Raw genomic sequence first — 19,426 nt, 5'->3', positions numbered from 1 at the left:
CGCCCGCCCGCAGCTGCACCCTTGCCCTGTCGCGGCCTCGCCCTCTCCCCCTGCAATAGGCTGCAATGGCCAGATGCCGGAGGATGTGCTCAACGAAACCCAAGTCGGCGACACGAAGGTCTGCAATGGTGAGATGTTGTTCCAATTGATGTAGCATGTTTGCTATTTTGATTGTTCCTTTAACTGAGGTTGCTAATTTGATTGTTCCTTTAATTGATGTAATTAATTGGATGGTTAATTATTAATTGCATGGTATTTAGTTCATGCAGAAATGCAAATGCATATATGCAGCGCATGTAGTATGTGGTTTGTCACTCTGTAGTAGTATCTCCTTCTGAAGTGTACAGACTAGAAGAGTACATGTATAGATGCAATTCCTTGGTGTCATCTGTTGCTTGGTGCATAATAAGATTTTGGCTCTGCCACGTGTCATCGTGGGTTCATCTTTACCCTAAATTTTGCAGAGCCATTCTTCACTAACTGATGATGAATTTCAGGATAGCCACTCTTTTCATAGCAGAAATCAGAAGGGAATTCGGGCAGCCTATGCCCTTGAGAAGGTTTTTCTCACTATGTTCTTTTGAGTTTCCAGAACTAGAATTTATCAGATATCTCTTTTATATTCTTGTGTAATTTGATAGGACTGCCGAATCCGTAATGAGGATAAAAGCCCACTATATGATGTGATGCGTAAAGAAGTCGGGCAAGCTGTTTAAGAAATCAGGACTCAGCTTGAGAAAGAAGTTTATATGTTGTGGAGGTTTTAAATATGGCAGTCAAGGGATTTAGATAGCCTGTTGGTTTTCTCTCTATTTTTAAAGCCTTCTATTTTTATACCGGGCTACTAAAACTCTAAATTTAGCTAGGATTATACCTAGACCGTTGAAGTTGCTCTACAGGATCGACCTCGAAAAGCGGTGGAGAAGAGGGGGTGGCGCTTGCGATCTGCGGGTGAGCATGAGAAGCGGTTGCGGGGCAAGGAAGACTAAGTCACGATGTTGTCTCCTCTATATCGTTAAGCATTACCGATCGGGCTAGAGCGGTATCAGATTCATATTGGGCCAGGATCTGTAACATATTTGGTTTACGGGCCTCCTCAAACCGAACGCATCTAATGGGTTTGATTAACACTATTAACAGATACGAGCCGAAAAGAGCCCAACCAGACCGCTCCTAAAAGGGAAGAATTAATGCCTGGTCTTGAGAAACAAGCAGGAAAAAAATCATGGGGTGATCACTGATCACTAAAAGCAGGAGCAAAGCTAAGCTGATAGCTGATCGAACGGAATATATTCCCTCTTGCCATTCACAACCCGCACGCAACTTGCCCAATTCATATATTCCGTTCTTCTTTTGGACGCCAAAACAAGCAACGGGCAGCAATGATATGCGCTGTGTGGTGCCTACCAGTAGCAGTCGCATCTCTTTCCGCGTGTAACAGAGGCAGTATTCTGCGTATATATTGTCCTCACCACCAGTCGCCACACAATGCCTCCCCCAGTTCCTCCCCCGTTACACGGGGCCTTGAAAAAGGGAGCAAAAAAAGTCCGACTCTCATGCATTTTAATGGTAGTAAAATTTAATTATTTATTGGACCGTTATGATTAAATTATACTATTAAAAATATTAGGTGTAGTAGAAATTTAAAGGGTAATATCATCCTTTTTATTATGATCTTTATTGCAAAAAGATAAAATTACAAAATACTGTTAATCAAGTAACTAATAAAGTAAAAAATATCATTTTTCTACTGTAGTATAATACTACAGCAAAATACACCGGAGAATTGCCAAAAAGGATAGATGAGCTCCGATCTGAGACCTTGAAAATTGCACTCATGTTTATTCCATTTTCGCAATTTTTGTTGATCAATTTCCATCTTGATCTTAATTCCTACAATATCTTCTCTTAAAATAGCCATATATATGCTCATGTCAATTTCGAGGGTCCGTAATTGCGGTGTGAAAACGGCGGTCCAGGAGTTTTTTAACTAGTGATATATGTGACGGTCTAGTAATCTTTTTAGAGTTTTTTTTATCATCCTTGAGATTATCATATTTAAGAAGTATGTTGAGGTATCAAAGTACTAAACTTTTACATAAAAATAAAAAATATGGTACCTTGAGTTACTTTTTTAAGGATGATAAAAAGCTCATCTTCTTAAGGCTGATTATTTTTAATGAGTTAATTTCAGAAAACCCTAGGTTTAGGAGCCTTTGTAACACATAACCACATGTACTAATTACTTTTTCACATAACACCATGTATACGGTCTAATTAACAAAAAAACTACAGGTTTAAGAGATGTGACGTGATATAGAGGCAGTGAGATGGCATCATTTCTCCACGTCACTTTAGGCCTTGCTAGGTTGAAGTGCAGCCTATTAGGGCCAACACATGCTAGAGATGGGGACTGCCTGCACATGTTACCGCGCAATTGACTTTGCACCAAAAATATGGTCTATTGATGAGAAATCAAATGTCAGCACCGTCACAAAGACAAATACAACAAGAATTGCTTCATGCAAAGCCCTAATTAAGATCCCCTAGTCTGAATTTTTTTCAACATTAATTTCATGACACAGCAAGCAGAACAAACAATATAATCCATTTATTCCCCGTAGAAACCCATGAATTAGAGTGTGCTAGCAAATCACAAACCTGATCATTCTTAGTTTCTATTCAGATGATCATCTCAAGAAAAAAGGTTGATTCTTACTTGCTAGAAATATTAATTGCATCCATCTCACTGGTCTTCGCACACCGTGACTCCCCTTCCTCTACTCCTCCTCGAGCTAGGTTAATTGTACTATTGTTGCTGGAGGCCATCACACAAGGGAGGACAAAGATCAAGGAACTTGTGCACGAAGATGAGTGAAGATTCTCGCATGCACGGCAGCGAAGGGTGCGGAGACAATTATGCGGCAACAGGTGCAGACAATCCCAATCTCCCACATGTGTTGGCCCTAATAGGCTGCACTTTAACCTGGCAAGGCCCAAAGTAACGCGGAGAAAGGATGAAATGTTACTGCCTGCATGTCACGTCACCTCTTAAACCTATGGTTTTTTGTTAATTAGACTGTATACATGATGTTATGTGAAAAAGTAATTAGAACCCGTGGTTATGTGTTACATAGGCTACTAAACCTGGGGTTTTCTGAAATTAACTCATTTTTAATTTTTATGTAATCCATTATATTTATATTTAGATGTGCATTAGCGCTGTAGTTTGATTTACCGAGTACCATAAAGCTTTTATTATCTTGATCATGAACAAAATAGGATGCATTTTTTTCTAAAATTATTCTTAGAATTTTCCATGAGTTTTATATGCAATATGCACGTTTCAACGGTGTACTTTTTATAAAAAAATATATAGAGATAAGTTTATCATCTTTATCTTTCTAAAATAATTTTTAAACTTCACAGTAATTATATATTACAAAAATCAAACAACTTCATATTTTAGAACACTGCTATAGCTAGGGGGTGGTAAACTAGTAACGTGCTCAATCTTTTTGCCTATCAAATTTAAGGATTGAGTTTATAATGAATTGAAAACAAAACTGTACGGAGTTTTGAGCTAAAAAATTTTAAGAATTAAATATAGTTATGAAAAACCTAAGTAACTTGGCCCATTACCACTCGTGGCTATAGCCACACCGTCACACTCTCGTGACCGACAATCGAGAGGATACATATGGGTGGCTAGAATAGACTATTCTACTGCTGTGGAGCCACGCCACCAGCAATCGAGATGGATGAATCTCCACCAAATCTTTGACTCGTTTCAGAGATCACAAAAAACACCCAATACGAAAACAAAAAAGCAAAACTCAATCCAATCCATTGAACAACCAAAACGTAAATCTGATTGGAACGGCAGGAAAGCCTGGAGCCACGGCTACTGCATCTCGGTCCCTGGTTGTGTCCTTCCTCAGATACTCTCACTTTGACTACTAAGGTGTGGACGTATGCTCGTACTAGCGGTAGGCAGCAGCGGCAACAAGGGTGACGGTTTGTCTTTTTCATGAAAAAAGTCAAATAATTTATGAATAAAGCTTTTCAGTGATTTAAGAGACAAGCCTAAAAAATAAACTATAATACGTACAACTCTAAATAATAAATGTAATGAGAAACGAAAAAGAGATGGTTGTTTCTAAAAGCAAAGCAACAGATCAACTTGCATTCCGTGCTGATATCGATCGCCAGTCATGGGCACATATAGGCGCATATAGCTACATGCTTAATTTATATTTCTGCCTGCCAACGGGCCCATTTTAGTTGCTTCGCACGAGTGATCTCTGCATCACGTGAGAGGTATATTACAACCGAAATGGTACTGCACGTTTTAAGATAGCCACTGGCTATATAACTTTCGAGAGAAAATCTCTCACCATAAGATTTTTCAGACGTAACTACAGTATAAATTACATTCTAATTAGGTTATAAACTATCATGCAATTATAATGTAAAACTTGTAAGGAATATATAAGTATATGGAGTAATAAAAATGAGTAGGCGCAACATATAGCGTCCTGCACTTGCAAGCCTCTATCACAGGGTTGTTGGTTCATGGCCCCGTTTGCACGCGTGAAAATTGTTATATCTCACACCAAGAACTTCAAAGCAAATGCAATGAGTGAAAAAAAAATCGAAGGTTCCTCCACCCTCCCCTATTTTCTTTCGACGTCTTGATAGCAAAACCATTTTAAGATTTATTCAAATTTGAGTAAATTTCCAAAACCACATATTATTACATCAAACTATCACAAAACTACATATTCAAAGGCGTGTATCACAAAACTATAAATTTAACACTATTTTATTTCACAAAATTATAGATTTATGGCAATGTATCCCAAAGTTACATATTAACATCAATTTTATCATAAAGCTATAACTCCTAATACTTTTAAAAAGATAGTAGTTGAACTCTAAAACATGAAGTTCCTCTCATCACTAAATCTATAATTTTGTGATACAAGACCCTAAATTGTTGCTTTCCTGGAAATTTGTGATTAAATCTGTAGTTTTGTAAAACGCAACCTCAAATATATAGTTTTGTGATAATTTGGTCAAAGTACCTATAATTCTGTGAAATTTAATTTTCTTCATGGGCCTTTTTAAGAGCAAAGGTTTCTTATAATATTGCTACAAAATTTTCTTAAAATTATTTAATTCCAATATAAGTCGATAAAGGAATAATGTTGCGTTGGGAAGAAAAAAAAAGTCCGTGAGGGCTGAGCATATCATTTCGTTAGTCTTAGTGCTAAGACAGTACTCCCTCCATATTATTTTCTATATAATGGTGTTGACTTTTATGTTTATGTTTGACCATTCGTCTTATTCAAAAATTTTATCCAAGTATATAAAATTATAAATCATATTTAAAGTTCTCACAATAATAAATCAAATTATAGCAAAATAATTAATAATTATATATTTTTTAAATAAGGCGAATAATAAAACATAAACATAAAAGTTAACGGTATCATATAAAAAAATATGAAAGGAGTAGTACTGTAGTGCTTAATTAATACGAAGGATGATCAGCTTTCTGTGTGCTCTCTCCAAAGCATCCATGATAAGCTTATCTCAGCGAGACTATCTAATTACTGTTTTCTCAATGCGAAAGCAACATGCTCTAAATATAGCCTACTGGCTACTACAATGACCTTGCTGAAAAATATCGAACTTCACAATCGATGGCAGCTGGGTTTCAAAGTGTTACCATGGGCGTTTGTTTGGAGAGAGTGCAACTGATAATGCGGTTTTAAATTAATTGATACTTTGAATGATAGAACACTAACATTTATCTTATTCTGTCATGCACATCACTTACACGTCATGGGATGTAGTCGATGCTGGTGACTCAGAGATACGTAGGAGTAGCAACTACGTACCAAACGGTTATCCTTCCATGTGGGCTATTATATGCTTTGAATTACCGCTTTCTAATTCCATTTGCTTAGCTGTTTGTTATATTTCCTGTCCCAAAACAAATGACTATTTTAATTAATTTTAAATTAATTAATTCTATTTGCTTAGCAAACTATTTTTATTATTATATTATTGCAAGCCACCATTGGATTACCGTCGTTTTGTCTATTCATCTAAACCGGTAACACCTACTGCTTTTAGCATGTCCTCTACCGTCTTCCATTTACTTAACTCTCTTCCTCAACTTTCTACCATTTCCAATCTATCAGAGAAATGGATGTAGCTACAAACTACACAAAATAAAAAATAAGAGGATAACTTATTTTTCATACCAATGTTTTATATTGAATCCCTTTTAACACATATTTTTCACGTTGAACATTTGTTTCCATTTTATTTCATTTTGGATGTTCTCCCAACAACACTATTACTATCAAGTAGGCAGATGATATATATTGGCAAACATTTAAGACAAAAGGAGTGTGACCTGAGTGCACAACAAGGTTACTGACACATCCTTCGGTGGTATGAAAAATAAGCCTAAGTAATTTGATTTAGCGTGTTTGGCAAAACACATAAACGAGGCAATCAAAGACACATCCTTCGGTGGTATGCCAAAAATTGGCAGCCCTTGAGGAAGGTAGCGGCAGGGTCTTCGTGATTCGGTCCAACTTCTGTTGATGCACATAGACATGTTCTTGATGCCGCCACCAACCTAGACATTAGGTCCATCTTGCCGCCGCTGCCACCATCACTCCTTGCTGCTACTTGAGCAGGTCACCAGTTAGCAGAGTTGTCCATAACAGTGGCGCGGCGGTGGGTGGAAGTGTGGCCGCTAAAATGGTCGACGACTATTGCGGTCTTAGTCTGATGCCATCAGGGATGGCCACAATGGTAGGCTCGGCTCCTGGCATCGGGGATGGTGGTAGTGGTGATGGCTCTCTATGGCAGCAACAACTAGTGCAGTAAGGTGTCCGGAGGCGCTGGTTGCTTGTTCCTAGGGGTGGTGGCCAACTATTAGCAATTTCCTGTTGTTGTCAATCGATGCCAATAAGGAGGTCGAGCTCAAATCATCGCAAATCTAGGGCTGAGACCACACTAATGGACTACGACATTTGTGATGCCTATGTATTCCATGCACCTTCCTTAAGACAATGTTGTTGATGTCCCCTCCATCGCTTTCATGTCTCAAGTGAACTCTCCAAGTGAAATCCTAGCTCCGAATGTTCGGAATAGTGTTGGAGACACAATACATATTAAGAGTTGAACTCATTTTTCATATTGAATCCTCTTAACACATGTTTTCATATTGGACATTTGTTTCCACATTATTTTATTTATTGTTGGATCATTTTTCCAAAAGCACTAACAACTTCAAGTAGCTTGAGGATATTGATGCAGTTTTTGAGATAAAAGGGAGTGTAACGTTGAGTGCAAATCAAAGTTGAAGACTAAGATTAAGCATAAGGAAATGAACTAGCACATTTAGCAGAACATGTAACCAAGGCGATTAAGAGACACGTTTTCCTCCTCACCACCGCTCGAGGGGTGTGACGAAAACTTGCGGCCCTCGAGGAAGGCAATGGCGTGGTCTTCATTGTTGCCTAAGCAGGTCAGTCGTTGCTAGGGCCATCCATTGCAACGATGGCGACTGGTGCATGTGCAAGCACTTGGTGGCTAGATCCGCCTACCTAGATTCAGCCCCTATGGATGTTAGAAACAAAAGCACAAACAAGACATGAATTTAACGTGAAAAACCCTTGCGGGAAAAACCACGGGCGCCAACCGGCAAATTGCACTATGAGGATATAATTACAACGCAGGGGAAACAATGAGAACTCGCCTCTTCCCATGCAGACTACAAGAGTATATATAAGGGGAAAAACTAAGAGTCCTAGTAGGATTAGGCGAAAGAATCCTATTAGGAAACTAAGCTGACTCCTAGTAGGAAACAACTGGGAGAAACCTACTAGGAAACTAATCTGAATATAATTCCAGTTAAAATTCGAATCACATATTTAACAATCTCCACCTTGAGACAAATTTTCTCTTGTAGCATAAAAATCATCAATCACCAACAAACACCTCATAGGTCAAATTTATTGCGCGCCAAATAGTCTCTTGGACTATATTGTAACACCAACCAAGCTTGAGCAAAGCTCAAACTTAGTGCCAGGAACTGACTTTGTCGTCATATCAGCTGGGTTATCATGAGTACTTATCTTGCATACCTTAACATCACCATCAGCAATAACACCTCGAATAAAGTGATATCTAACATCAATGTGCTTAATTCTCTCATGAAACATCTGATCCTTTGTAGGGCAAATTGTACTTTGACTGTCACAAAATATATTTATGCAAGACGTAACTCCACAAAGCTCAGTATACAAGCCTCTGAGCCAAATAGCTTCTTTGCAAGCTTCAGAAATAGCCATGTACTCTGCTTCGGTAGTAGATAAGGCAACAGTTGCTTGCAAACTTGCCTTCCAACTAACAGCACAACCTTCAATAGTGAAAACATAACCTGTAAGCGATCTTCTTCTATCCAAATCTCTAGTAAAATCTGAATCCACATAACCAACAAGTCCATCTCTAGACATCCCAAACTACAAACAAGCATTAGAAGTACCTCACAGATATTTGAAAATCCATTGAACTGTTTTCCAATGCTCTTTGCCAGGATTAGCCATGTATCTACTGACAACACTCAATGCATGTGATAAGTCAGGACGCGAACATACCATGGCATACATAAGTGAACCAACTGCACTTGAATATAGAACTCCAGACATGTACTCAATATCAACTTCTGATTGTGGACAGAAATCTGAAGATAATCTGAAATGTGCAGCTAAAGGAGTGCTTACTGGTTTTGCATCATGCATATTGAAGCGACGAAGGACCTTTTCAATATAACCTTTTTGGCTAAGATACAACTTGCCAGACCGTCTTTCTCTGGTAATTTTCATTCCGAAAATTTTCTTTGCTACACCTAAATCCTTCATCTCAAACTCACTACTCAGTTGTGCCTTCAACTTTGCTATCTCTGATTTGTCTTTTGCAGCAATCAACATATCATCAACATAAAGAAGCAGATATATAGCTGAACCATTAACCTCTTTGAGATAAACACATCTATCAAATTGTGATCTTTTAAAATTCTAAGAAAGCATGAAAGAGTCAAATCTCTTGTATCATTGCCGAGGTGATTATTTCAACCCGTAAAGGGACTTATCCAACCTACAGACAAGGTTTTCTTTACCAGGAACAACAAAACCTTCCGGTTGCTCCATATAGATGTCTTCTTCTAACTCCCCATGTAAAAATGTCGTTTTCACATCTAATTGCTCTAGTTCATAATCATGCATTGCAACAATACCAAGTAAAGTGCGAACTGAACTATACTTCACAACTGGGGAAAACACATCATTGAAATCAATACCTGGGATCTGGCTATATCCTTTAGTAACTAACCTTGCTTTATATCTTGCCTCATCAGTTGGAGATATACCTTCCTTTCTTTTGAAAATCTATTTGCAACGGATAGGTTTCTTCTCCTTTGGCAATTCCACTAATTTTCAAGTATGATTCTTTTCAAGTGACTCCATCTCATCATGCATGGCAGCTATCCATCTATTGCTATCGGCAGAAACAATAGCCTCAGAATATGAAGAAGGTTCTGCATTACCTTTGATTTCTTGCGCCACACTCATAGCATAAGCAACTATGTTCGCTTCTTCGATCAATCTTTGAGGGGCTTTAATATTTCTCCTAGCTCTGCCTTGTGCAATAGAGTATTTTGGTGACTGCTCAACAGCAGAATAGTCTGACTCTTCAATAACCGGTGCATCTTGGTTACTAGCAATATTCTCTTTTTCTGGTACATGTTCTGAACTGATCAAGCGCTCCACCTGCACGCTTGCTTTCTGCTGACTCTCAACAGGAACATTAGTAGAAGACTTATCATTCAACATAACTGATTCATTGAAGATGACATTTCTACTAATCACAACCTTTTGGGTTTCAGGACACCATAACTTGTAGGCTTTCACACCAGAAGGATAACCAAGAAAAATGCACTTAATAGCTCTAGGCTCCAATTTACCATTATCAACGTGAGCATAAACAGTACAACCAAATACTTTCAGGTCTGAATAATTAGCTGGGGAACCAGACCACATCTCAATTGGAGTCTTCTTATTGATGGCATAATTGGGTGAGCGATTAATAAGATAACAAGCAGTGGAAGCAGCTTCCGCCCAAAACCGTCTAGGTAAACCTGCATTTGACAGCATACAACGGGCCTTTAAAATAATTGTCCTGTTCATACGCTCAACTACGCCGTTCTGTTGAGGTGTATGAGAAACGGTGTAGTGGCGCACAATGCCTTCTGACCTGCAATATGATTTAAATTGCCTAGAACAGAACTCCATCCCATTATCAGTACGAAGGACTTTCACCTTCCTTTCAGTCTGTCTTTCGACCATAATCTTCCACTCCTTAAATATTGAAAAGGTTTCAAATTTGTGCTTTAGAAAATAGGGCCAAACTTTTCTTGAATAATCATCAACGATAGTCATCATATAACGAGCACCTCCAAATAACCTGTTACGAGCAGGACACCATAAGTCAGAATGCACATAATCAAAAATACCTTCTATAGTATGTGTAGATATGGTAAACTTCACTCTCTTGTGTTTGCCAAAAAATGCAATGCTCACAAAATTTCAACTTTCCAATGTTTCGTCCATCTAGTAATCCTCTCTTGCTCAATTCTGCCAAACCAATTTCACTCATATGCCCGAGACGCATATGCCAAAGATCAGAATTCGATAATGAATTGGTAACTGCAGCAACATTACCTACTATCGTAGTACCTCGTAGATGGTATAAATCGACAGTTTTAATGTCAGCTCTCATCACAACAAGAGAGCCTTTTGTTACCTTCAAAATTCCGTCTCCACCGGAATATCTGTACCCTTTGCGATCAGGAGTAGATAAAGAGATGAGATTTCTCTTCAAACTGGGAATATGCCGCACATCTGATAACGTTCTAATGCAGCCATCAAACATCTTGATCTGTATAGTACCAACGCTCGCAACTTTGCAGGGCGTATTATCACCCATCAAAACATTACCACCTTGTACAGGTTCATAGGTGGTAAACCAATCCCTATTAGGGCACATATGATAGGTGCATCCAATATCAAGAAGCCACTCGTCACTTGTTTGTACACAACCAGCATAAACAACCAGTAATTCTGCATCTGGTTTATCATCAGTAGCAACTGCGGCTTTACCTTGCTCTTCTTGCTTACCTTTTGGTTTATAATTTCCCTTGTGCTTTTCTTTGTTCTTTAGCTTCCAACAATCGGAAATATCATGTCCACCTCTCTTGCAGTATTTGCATGACTTATACCTGCCTCTAGACTTTGACCTTCCGCGGTAGCCATTAGAACTTTTGTCTCTTGATTTGTTGTCTGTGTTCTTCTGTTGTTGCCTGCCCCGAACAACCAAGCTTTCTGGTTGTGAGTTAGAACCTTCAGAAGGTACCATCTTCTTCATCTTTTCTTTAGCATGCAAAGCATCATAAATTTCTTGCAAAGTTAGAGTATCACGACTATACAAGATAGTATCTCTGAAATTTGCATATGAGCTAGGCAATGAGCACAACAGAATAAGGCCTAAATCCTCTTCATCATACTTTATCTCCATGGACTCAAGGTCAACAACAATTTTCTTGAAAGTGGAGAGATGATCCATCACAGACTCATCATCTTGCAACTTGTGCAGAAATAACTTTTGCTTCAAGTGCATCTTGCTGGTCAGATCCTTTGTCATGCATATCTGTTCCAGCTTCAACCACAGCGCGGCAGCTGTCTTCTCCTTAAGCACTTCCTGCAAAATATTATTGGATAGATGAAGATGGATATATGCCATAGGCTTACGGTCTTTCTTCTTCTCATCGTCGGACCAATCATTTGTCCTTTTGTTGTTAAATCCATCAAGCGCATCATCCAGATCTTGCTGTGCAAGAATTGCACGCATCTTCACTTGCCACAATGAGAATCTTGTGTCTCGGTCCAAAAGAGGTAGATCATACTTTAAACTCTCCATTGGGAATAAATCCTGAATCTGTTGGTATTAATATGTTGAATCCAAGCAGATACGCGAAACTCCAGTGCTCGGAACGATGCACAATAGATGATCTGACAACTTTTGGGTACACAAGATCGGGTAAATGTAGCAATTAAATCTGGAAAGAAAAACGATGCTGTTACTGTAGCTGCTACAGTAGCGCGGATTGGACGGCATGATCTGATGGCTTGTCCTTGGAACGATCAATTTTCCTCCCGCGTGCGTGCGTCTGCTCCTTTCTTTTTCTTCTGTGCGAACGCGACGTCGAGTCGGAGTCGCCGCCGACTCCGACCTGATCTCAACGGAACGGCGATTCCGCAGATCGCCGGAAAAGTCCGGTCAGCGGTAGCAGCGTAGCGTAGATTAATCTTCACGGCTCTGATACCACTTGTTAGAAACAAAAGCACAAACGAGACACGAATTTAACGTGGAAAACCCTTGCGGGAAAAACCACGGGCGCCAACTGGCAAATTGCACTATGAGGATATGATTACAACGCAGGGGAAACAATGAGAACTCGCTTCTCCCGTGCAGACTACAAGAGTATATATAAGGGGGAAAAACTAAGAGTCCTAGTAGGATTAGGCGAAAGAATCCTATTAGGAAACTAAGCTGACTCCTAGTAGGAAACAACTGGGAGAAACCTACTAGGAAACTAATCTGAATATAATTCCAGTTAAAATTCGGATCACATATTTAACAATGGAGATGGTGTTGGTGCTCATGGACATGGTAGAGACATCATGGCTCGACCAATTGCATCAGGGATGGCCATATTTGGTGATCAAGTAAGCGCGGTGTTGGTGATGGCTCCTTATGGCAACAACAGTTGGTGAGACGAGGTTTCTGGGGGCAGCGGGTGAGGCTTGGGGTAGTAGCAATTTCTTTTGCTTGACGGTAGTAGGCGGCAATCGATAGCCTAGTATTGCTAATTGAAACCAATGAGGAGGCCAAGCTCATGTCAGCACAAATGTGGGGTAGAGGCCACACAAGTGGACCATCAAAATCGGTGATGCCTATATAGGTGCCTCGGACTTTCCTATAGGCGGTGTGATTAAACAACCTAGCCCCGGATGTCTAGAATAGTAACGAAGACATACTAATGTCATGACCTACCTGGAGGCGTCACATCGGTGGTTCTATAATGGTATAATATCCTTGGTGACGGTGCTCTAATCATGGGTGGAGCTACAGTGTGCCTGGGTGGTTCCCAGGCACCCGGTCCAAAAAAAAATTTAGTTAGAGTTAATGTATTTTTACTATATATGCACTCCTCTTAATCCAATCTCAGGCACTTGTAGGAGTCTAAACTTAGTTCAAAACACTAAAAAGTAAGTGCGAGGCTCCCCTCTATATTTTATTCTAGCTCTGTCCCTAGTTCTAATTGGATTGGCTTTAATAGCTATGGTAGTGGCAAGAACTAACTGAATGAGTGTTTTACTGCTTAGTTATTCAACGATGTTATCTGTTCCTTTTCATCCATGTTATCTTTTGCTTTGGGTCGATGTTACTCATCTGTAGTCACATAAAATTTATAAAAAATAAATTATTTTTAAAAATTGTTTGAATTTGAATAGGTTATCATGGGGTTACAATTACCGCATTGTTGATGCCAAATCTGTTGATCTATCATGCTGAATACACGCGAAGGGCTGTGAGTATTTGTGTCGCTCCGGTGCAGGATTTAAATCTTGGTAAGGTAGGGGCATGCCAGTCAGTTTGATCTTACAATTGATAAGATGAATAGTAAGAGAAGCTTACCAAATTTTGGTGTTAACACGTATCCTAGCGGTAAAATGAAGCATTGAATCCTGATATTCGAATGATATGGGCGAAATTTGATTTACCGCAAAGATGTTGTTTTGTGGTTGAGGAATAAAGTACTAACCAATAAGACATTAGGAAGAAACAATAATTATGCAAAATCTAAACAAACAAATGATTTTATATATTTGCACCCGTGATAATTGTGTAAACTTAGTGATAATTGGTGGTTGCATCGGTGATACACATGTTGGGATGAAACTGTTGAAAATATAAGCGGATTTAGATTTAATTTATTCCATAAATAAATCATGACATCAAATAGTAAAAATAATAAAATCATCTGATGCAATCTAGACATGTAAATTAAAACACTACACATGAATAGATCGAATATAAGAAACATTACTAAAACATAACGACGATTCATAGCAGTAGTAGCACGAACCCTACGCAACAACACAGTTGATGACGTCGTGCTATAGCCAAAGAAGGAAGACACGCCGTGGTAGATGAATAGGGAGCAGTCGCTTATAGCGTTTCCCAAAAACCTTATTCGCCCTCTCTCTGTAGGACATCAAAGATGGTTTCGGAGACCCGCTCTCCCGATCTGTCGGTGCATGTCGACGAGCGGGACAGAGTTGACGACTTGTGAGATGTAGCACCGAGAAGATAGCAAACCCTAAATATTTTTTCATGTATGTTGTGCGGAGGCTCGACTCAATATTTATAGGGAGAGTAGGATACGCGATCAGGACGCCTGAATTATCTAACTCGTAACCGAATAGGATATTTTACGCGGCTCCTCAAATCGCATGACCATTTACATGCATGTCGCGTGTGCGTGCCACCTGAGCCCGAGCCACACGAGCAAGCGCTTATAGTTCTCTAGTTCTCTCACACAATTGCTCAAATGGCTAAGACATCACTCTCCATTATAACTATGTCTCAATCTCCTAAAATAAGTAAGATGAGACTAAACTTCATATGCATACTATGAGATGACCTTGTAAGATTTTCTTAGAAATTATTTCTCTTATCGGCTAAAGCACATAGCCTAATTCCAACAGAAATAAATTATTATATAACGAAAAGAAACCCAAAGTAAAAAAAAATATAGGTTAAAAGGGGGCAAATTAAACTTGAAAAGTCAAACCCGAACTAAAACTCACTCTAGATTTAATATCAGAATTTTCTCCTCGTCCACAATAGTGCCATACACTTCTGATACCGTCGCCCCCACCCAAAAAAAAAAAGAAAGAAAGAAAAAAGAAAAGAAAACGGGCAATGATTTCTGGTCCGTTGTCCACGCTATTGCTGCGTGTGAAAAGAAAGCCACAGCCCACAGGATATCATATCATCGTCATATAAACAAACCAGGAGGAGCCCTTCCCTCTATCCTTCGCTTCTCCTCCTCCTCCTCCTCACGCGGAGCCAACCCCAGACTTGCGGCGATTTGTCTCCTCCTCCCCCACCCCCCACCCCCCACCCCGCACCCCTCTTCCTTCCTCTCCTCCCGTCCCCGATCCCTCCCTCCGCGGAGGACCCGCCGCCCCGGCTCGGGCTCGGAAGGGTACTGCTCTCCGCCGGGTTTGGTTTAGGGTAGATCCATCTGCGGTGGCGGTGGTTGTGATTTGGCTCCGGCTTTCTCGGACACCGTCAAGAGCCTTCTTGATTCGAATCGCTCGGCCCAATCTAGTTCCTCATTCTCGTTGCGGATTTCTGCGTGCTTGGATGCGTGGCGTAGTAGTATTCTTGGGGGGTAGGTGTGGCAGTTGGTTCCAAGGGAAATTGGGGGGGGGGGGGGGGGGTTCAGCTCATCGGCTGGATCCCCATGCCTGTGCTAGATGCTGCTCCTGTATGGTGGTTGGCCGCTAATTGAGCACTATTCAATTTTTTTTGTTTTTCCTATTCGATGGAGTCACGCATTCTTTTTTTAATTTTTGGTAATAACTATTGCTTGGAATAGCACCTGGAATGTGAAGGCACATGTGTTCTTGTCCCTTTTGATTTGTACGCTAGAGATCTAAGAGTGGTTGGTCAGTGGTCATCATACAAATCAAAGCCCAAATTTATTTTTCTCATGTTTTAGGAAAAAAAACAGTTTTTGTTTTTCTTAATTTTCTCACCAATACAAAACACAGGCACTGCAGTAACTGTTTTCATTTTGTTTTTCTTTGAACTGCTATAACTTCGAGTTGACAACAAGTATGATGGGGGTGTGTTTGGAATTATTGATTCCTGCTTGATAAGAATCGGTGCTAAGGCTCCAGTGTTTACTGCAGGTGATTAAACTTGCAGAAAATGGATGGAACTGCTGGCTAAAAGACATCAAATTTTTATGGCCATAGGTATGCATATCTCTGATATATGTATGTAAGTATGTTGTGTCGCTTATTAGCAAATATATTGATATGTTTCCAATTGTTTCTGTAGATAGTAGGGCGATGTGTGTGGGAGGTAAAGGTTTCTACCTCATCACTAAGGAGACTTCTGACCCTACAAGGAAAAACCATTCCAAAGTCTCTCAGTATCGGATGGCATTTGATACACCAAGAATTACTAAAACAGAGACATCAAAGTTGAAGAACCTCATTTCAGCATCATTCAAACCCTTGTCTCTTACCATCCCCATAGGCGACGGTTTCCACGAATTGTTTCCTGTGGGTCACTGTCATTTATAGCAGATAAAGTCTTATAGATAAGCCAAAGGTTTTCATTTCTGTTGGCTAACAAGGGGAGGCAAAAATTGAGTTGCTTGCTGTCAAGACTGTAAAATGCTTACCCTTTTTGGCACAAGAGATTCATTTGCTCAGTCACGGGCACACCTCTGTGCTGGCATGCAGCTCAAGCCTCCAACAAGGGCAAAGTTTTCCCAAGGGTTTATGCCCTTAGGGGAATGCGACCCATACTGCGCTCTAATACCTGGCTTACCTGAAGATCTGGCAAAGATTTGTCTTGCCCTTGTTCCTCGGAGCCATTTCCCTGTTATGGGTTCAGTGTCCAAGAGGTGGATGTCGTTCCTTGAGAGTAAGGAATTCATTGCTGTAAGGAAGGAGGTCGGGAAACTTGAGGAGTGGGTGTATGTCCTGACTACTGATGTTGGATCAAAGGGGTCTCATTGGGAAGTGTTGGGGTGTTCAGGTCAAAAGCACAGCCCTCTTCCACCCATGCCTGGGCCAACTAAAGCTGGTTTTGGTGTGGTGGTTCTTGATGGAAAGCTTTTTGTTATTGCTGGCTATGCTGCTGATCATGGGAAGGAGTGTGTTTCTGATGACGTTTACAGATATGATTCTTGCCTAAACAGGTATTGTTGGCTTTTCATATGCATTAATAAATTTATATGCAGATCATAGATTTTGCTCAATTAAAGATAACCATGTTATTCGCAAGACTTTAAGGCCTATATTAACATGCTCTATGTAATTTGAATACAAACAGTACTTATCCACAGACCATGAAATGTTCAACTGTAGGATGGTAACCAAGATTTCAATATTTTGAAATATCGGACTGACCTGTTTGTGTCATTTTGTAGGTGGGTCGAGCTTTCTAAGATGAATGTGGCTCGCTGCGACTTTGCCTGTGCAGAGGTCAATGGTATGATATATGTTGCTGGTGGATTTGGTTCCAATGGTGAGAGTTTATCTAGTGTTGAAGTTTATGACCCAGAACAGAATAAGTGGATGTTAATTGAGAGCCTTCGCCGTCCAAGGTGGGGTTGCTTCGCATGCAGCTTTGAAGGCAAATTGTATGTCATGGGTGGTCGTTCGAGCTTCACAATTGGCAACTCGCGTTTTGTTGATGTGTACAATCCTAATAACCATGCCTGGGGTGAGGTGAAGAATGGCTGTGTAATGGTCACAGCCCATGCTGTTCTTGGCAAAAGGCTCTTCTGCATCGAGTGGAAGAACCAGAGGTCACTGGCAGTCTTCAACCCAGCTGATAATTCTTGGCAGAAAGTCCCATTGCCACTTACAGGTAGTTCTAGTACTCGTTTTTGTTTCGGCATACATGATGGGAAGCTGTTGTTGTTCTCTCTGGACGAAGAGCCTGGCTATAAGACACTGATGTATGATCCTGCGGCACCAACGGGATCAGAATGGTGCACATCTGAGCTCAAGCCATCAGGACTATGTCTGTGCAGTGTGACCATCAGAGCGTGATGCGTTCTGGCTGGCTTGTGTTGCCTTACCATCATCCTTGTAGGATGTCATCCGATACCACTTAGCGCTGCTTACAATCAGAGTTGGGACTCTCATGTCCAGTCTCCTTTGCCCAGGTATTTTGAATCAAATAATGCTCCTGGGTGCTTATTCTGCAGTTCATTCGATTGCAGTGCAGTGCCAGGATGCACTTTAATTTCATGTATTTTGCTTTTACTGTAGTTCACATGGTCATTGTCGTTGTACTAGAAGCTTATAAACTAATACGCAAGTTTAATGGCTGTGACGGGCAAAGAGGCTAATTGTCACAAAAAATTGTCAGCCCGTTGTAAACATTTTGTTATCTGAAACATTTTCATTACTATTTCTCATGCTGTGCCTTTTCATGTGAAATTTGGGCTAATACTTCTGTTTGTTTAAGGAATTCTTGGACCTCATTTGAACGGCATATGCTTTGAGTATCCAATTGACTAATTTTCCATTTTCGTGGAATAAAAAACACTTCATTACTTTTTGCAAAAAACAAAAAAGAACACACTTCATGTGTGCAACAGCAGAGCGTCTGTTTGGAATGCAGCAAACTTCTTAGCTGCTTTTGACCATATTTGTTGTATAAATGAATAAAAAATGACTTATTTTAGTATAAATCAAAGCATTTCTTTCTCCCGAAAGATTAACCCTGTATATGTGACAGCATCATGCGTTCCTCATGAAAGCAGATAAGGCTAAACCGTACGCACATATTGGCGTGTAGTAGACAGGTGACCATCTGTAGCTTCTCAGGCACCCCATAAGCTGGGGCCACACCATTTCAGTGATGTACAAAGCGTCCCAATAATATGGATAATCAATTTCCCGTTTGAACATTAATTTGGCACTTCATATAACAGCTACTACCTCCGTCTAATAATAACTTCATCTTTCAGTTTTTTGATATAATGTTTTGACTCTTCGTCTTATTTAAAAAAATTTTGTGATTAATATTTTTATTTTTACTAGATGATAAAATATGAATAGTACTTTATACGTGACTAATTTTTTCAAGTTTTTTATAAATTTTTCAAATAAGACGAATGGTTAAACGTTCGGCACATAAAGTTATTATGAGACGGAGGTAGCATGTTTAATATCAGAATCTTACTGTACTCTGTAGATTATGGGAATTGCAGTGCCATGGCAGTATTTTCAATGACAAATCTGGTAACTATGATGTATGATAGTATTAAGCATTTTGATTTCAAAATTCAGAATGCTTGATCGCAATATTTCTAACATTGAGATAAGATAGCGCGCGCGCTATATTTATATTTGTGGTCAAGTATGGTCAACCCCTTGATCGGAGCTGATCTATGACGCTGGCCTGTTAAGACAGTACTGTTCATGGTAACATATGGATACAGGGGTGAACAGTT

The 19,426-nt window shown here is 39.8% G+C and overlaps 1 protein-coding gene and 1 long non-coding RNA gene across 3 annotated transcripts; both read left to right on the top strand.

Annotated features, from left to right (window-relative positions):
* On the top strand, nucleotides 1-836 carry LOC107303641. The gene is made up of 3 exons (XR_005811190.1): nucleotides 1-128; nucleotides 498-560; nucleotides 642-836. It is a non-coding gene; the product is annotated as an uncharacterized LOC107303641 (long non-coding RNA).
* A 14,488-nt stretch (nucleotides 837-15,324) lies between these two features.
* On the top strand, nucleotides 15,325-18,378 carry LOC102711772 (F-box/kelch-repeat protein At1g67480). Of its 2 annotated transcripts, XM_040520669.1 has the most exons (4): nucleotides 15,325-15,421; nucleotides 16,134-16,199; nucleotides 16,285-17,155; nucleotides 17,387-18,378. In XM_040520669.1, the coding sequence occupies exons 3-4, from the start codon at nucleotides 16,626-16,628 to the stop codon at nucleotides 18,012-18,014; spliced, it is 1,158 nt and encodes a 385-aa protein (XP_040376603.1). In that variant the 5' UTR covers nucleotides 15,325-15,421; nucleotides 16,134-16,199; nucleotides 16,285-16,625; the 3' UTR covers nucleotides 18,015-18,378. The 2 variants fall into 2 exon arrangements, with proteins under 2 accessions (XP_040376603.1, XP_006647277.1); XM_006647214.3 differs by lacking the exon at nucleotides 15,325-15,421 and having other exon boundaries at nucleotides 15,659-16,199.
* Nucleotides 18,379-19,426: the final 1,048 nt, after the last annotated feature.

The sequence above is a fragment of the Oryza brachyantha genome, chromosome 2 (genome assembly GCF_000231095.2).
Source record: "Oryza brachyantha chromosome 2, ObraRS2, whole genome shotgun sequence".
NCBI classification, from domain to species: domain Eukaryota; kingdom Viridiplantae; phylum Streptophyta; class Magnoliopsida; order Poales; family Poaceae; genus Oryza; species Oryza brachyantha.
Note: the sequence above shows the minus strand (reverse complement) of the source record. Positions and strands in the feature narration are given on the sequence as shown.

Excerpts from the sequence above, each read along its gene's own strand:
- LOC102711772 (XM_040520669.1), top strand. The coding sequence starts at position 16,626 with ATGCTTACCCTTTTTGGCACAAGAGATTCATTTGCTCAGTCACGGGCA. Across the intron at positions 17,156-17,386 it reads TATGATTCTTGCCTAAACAG|GTGGGTCGAGCTTTCTAAGA; the intron begins GTATTGTTGGCT and ends GTCATTTTGTAG.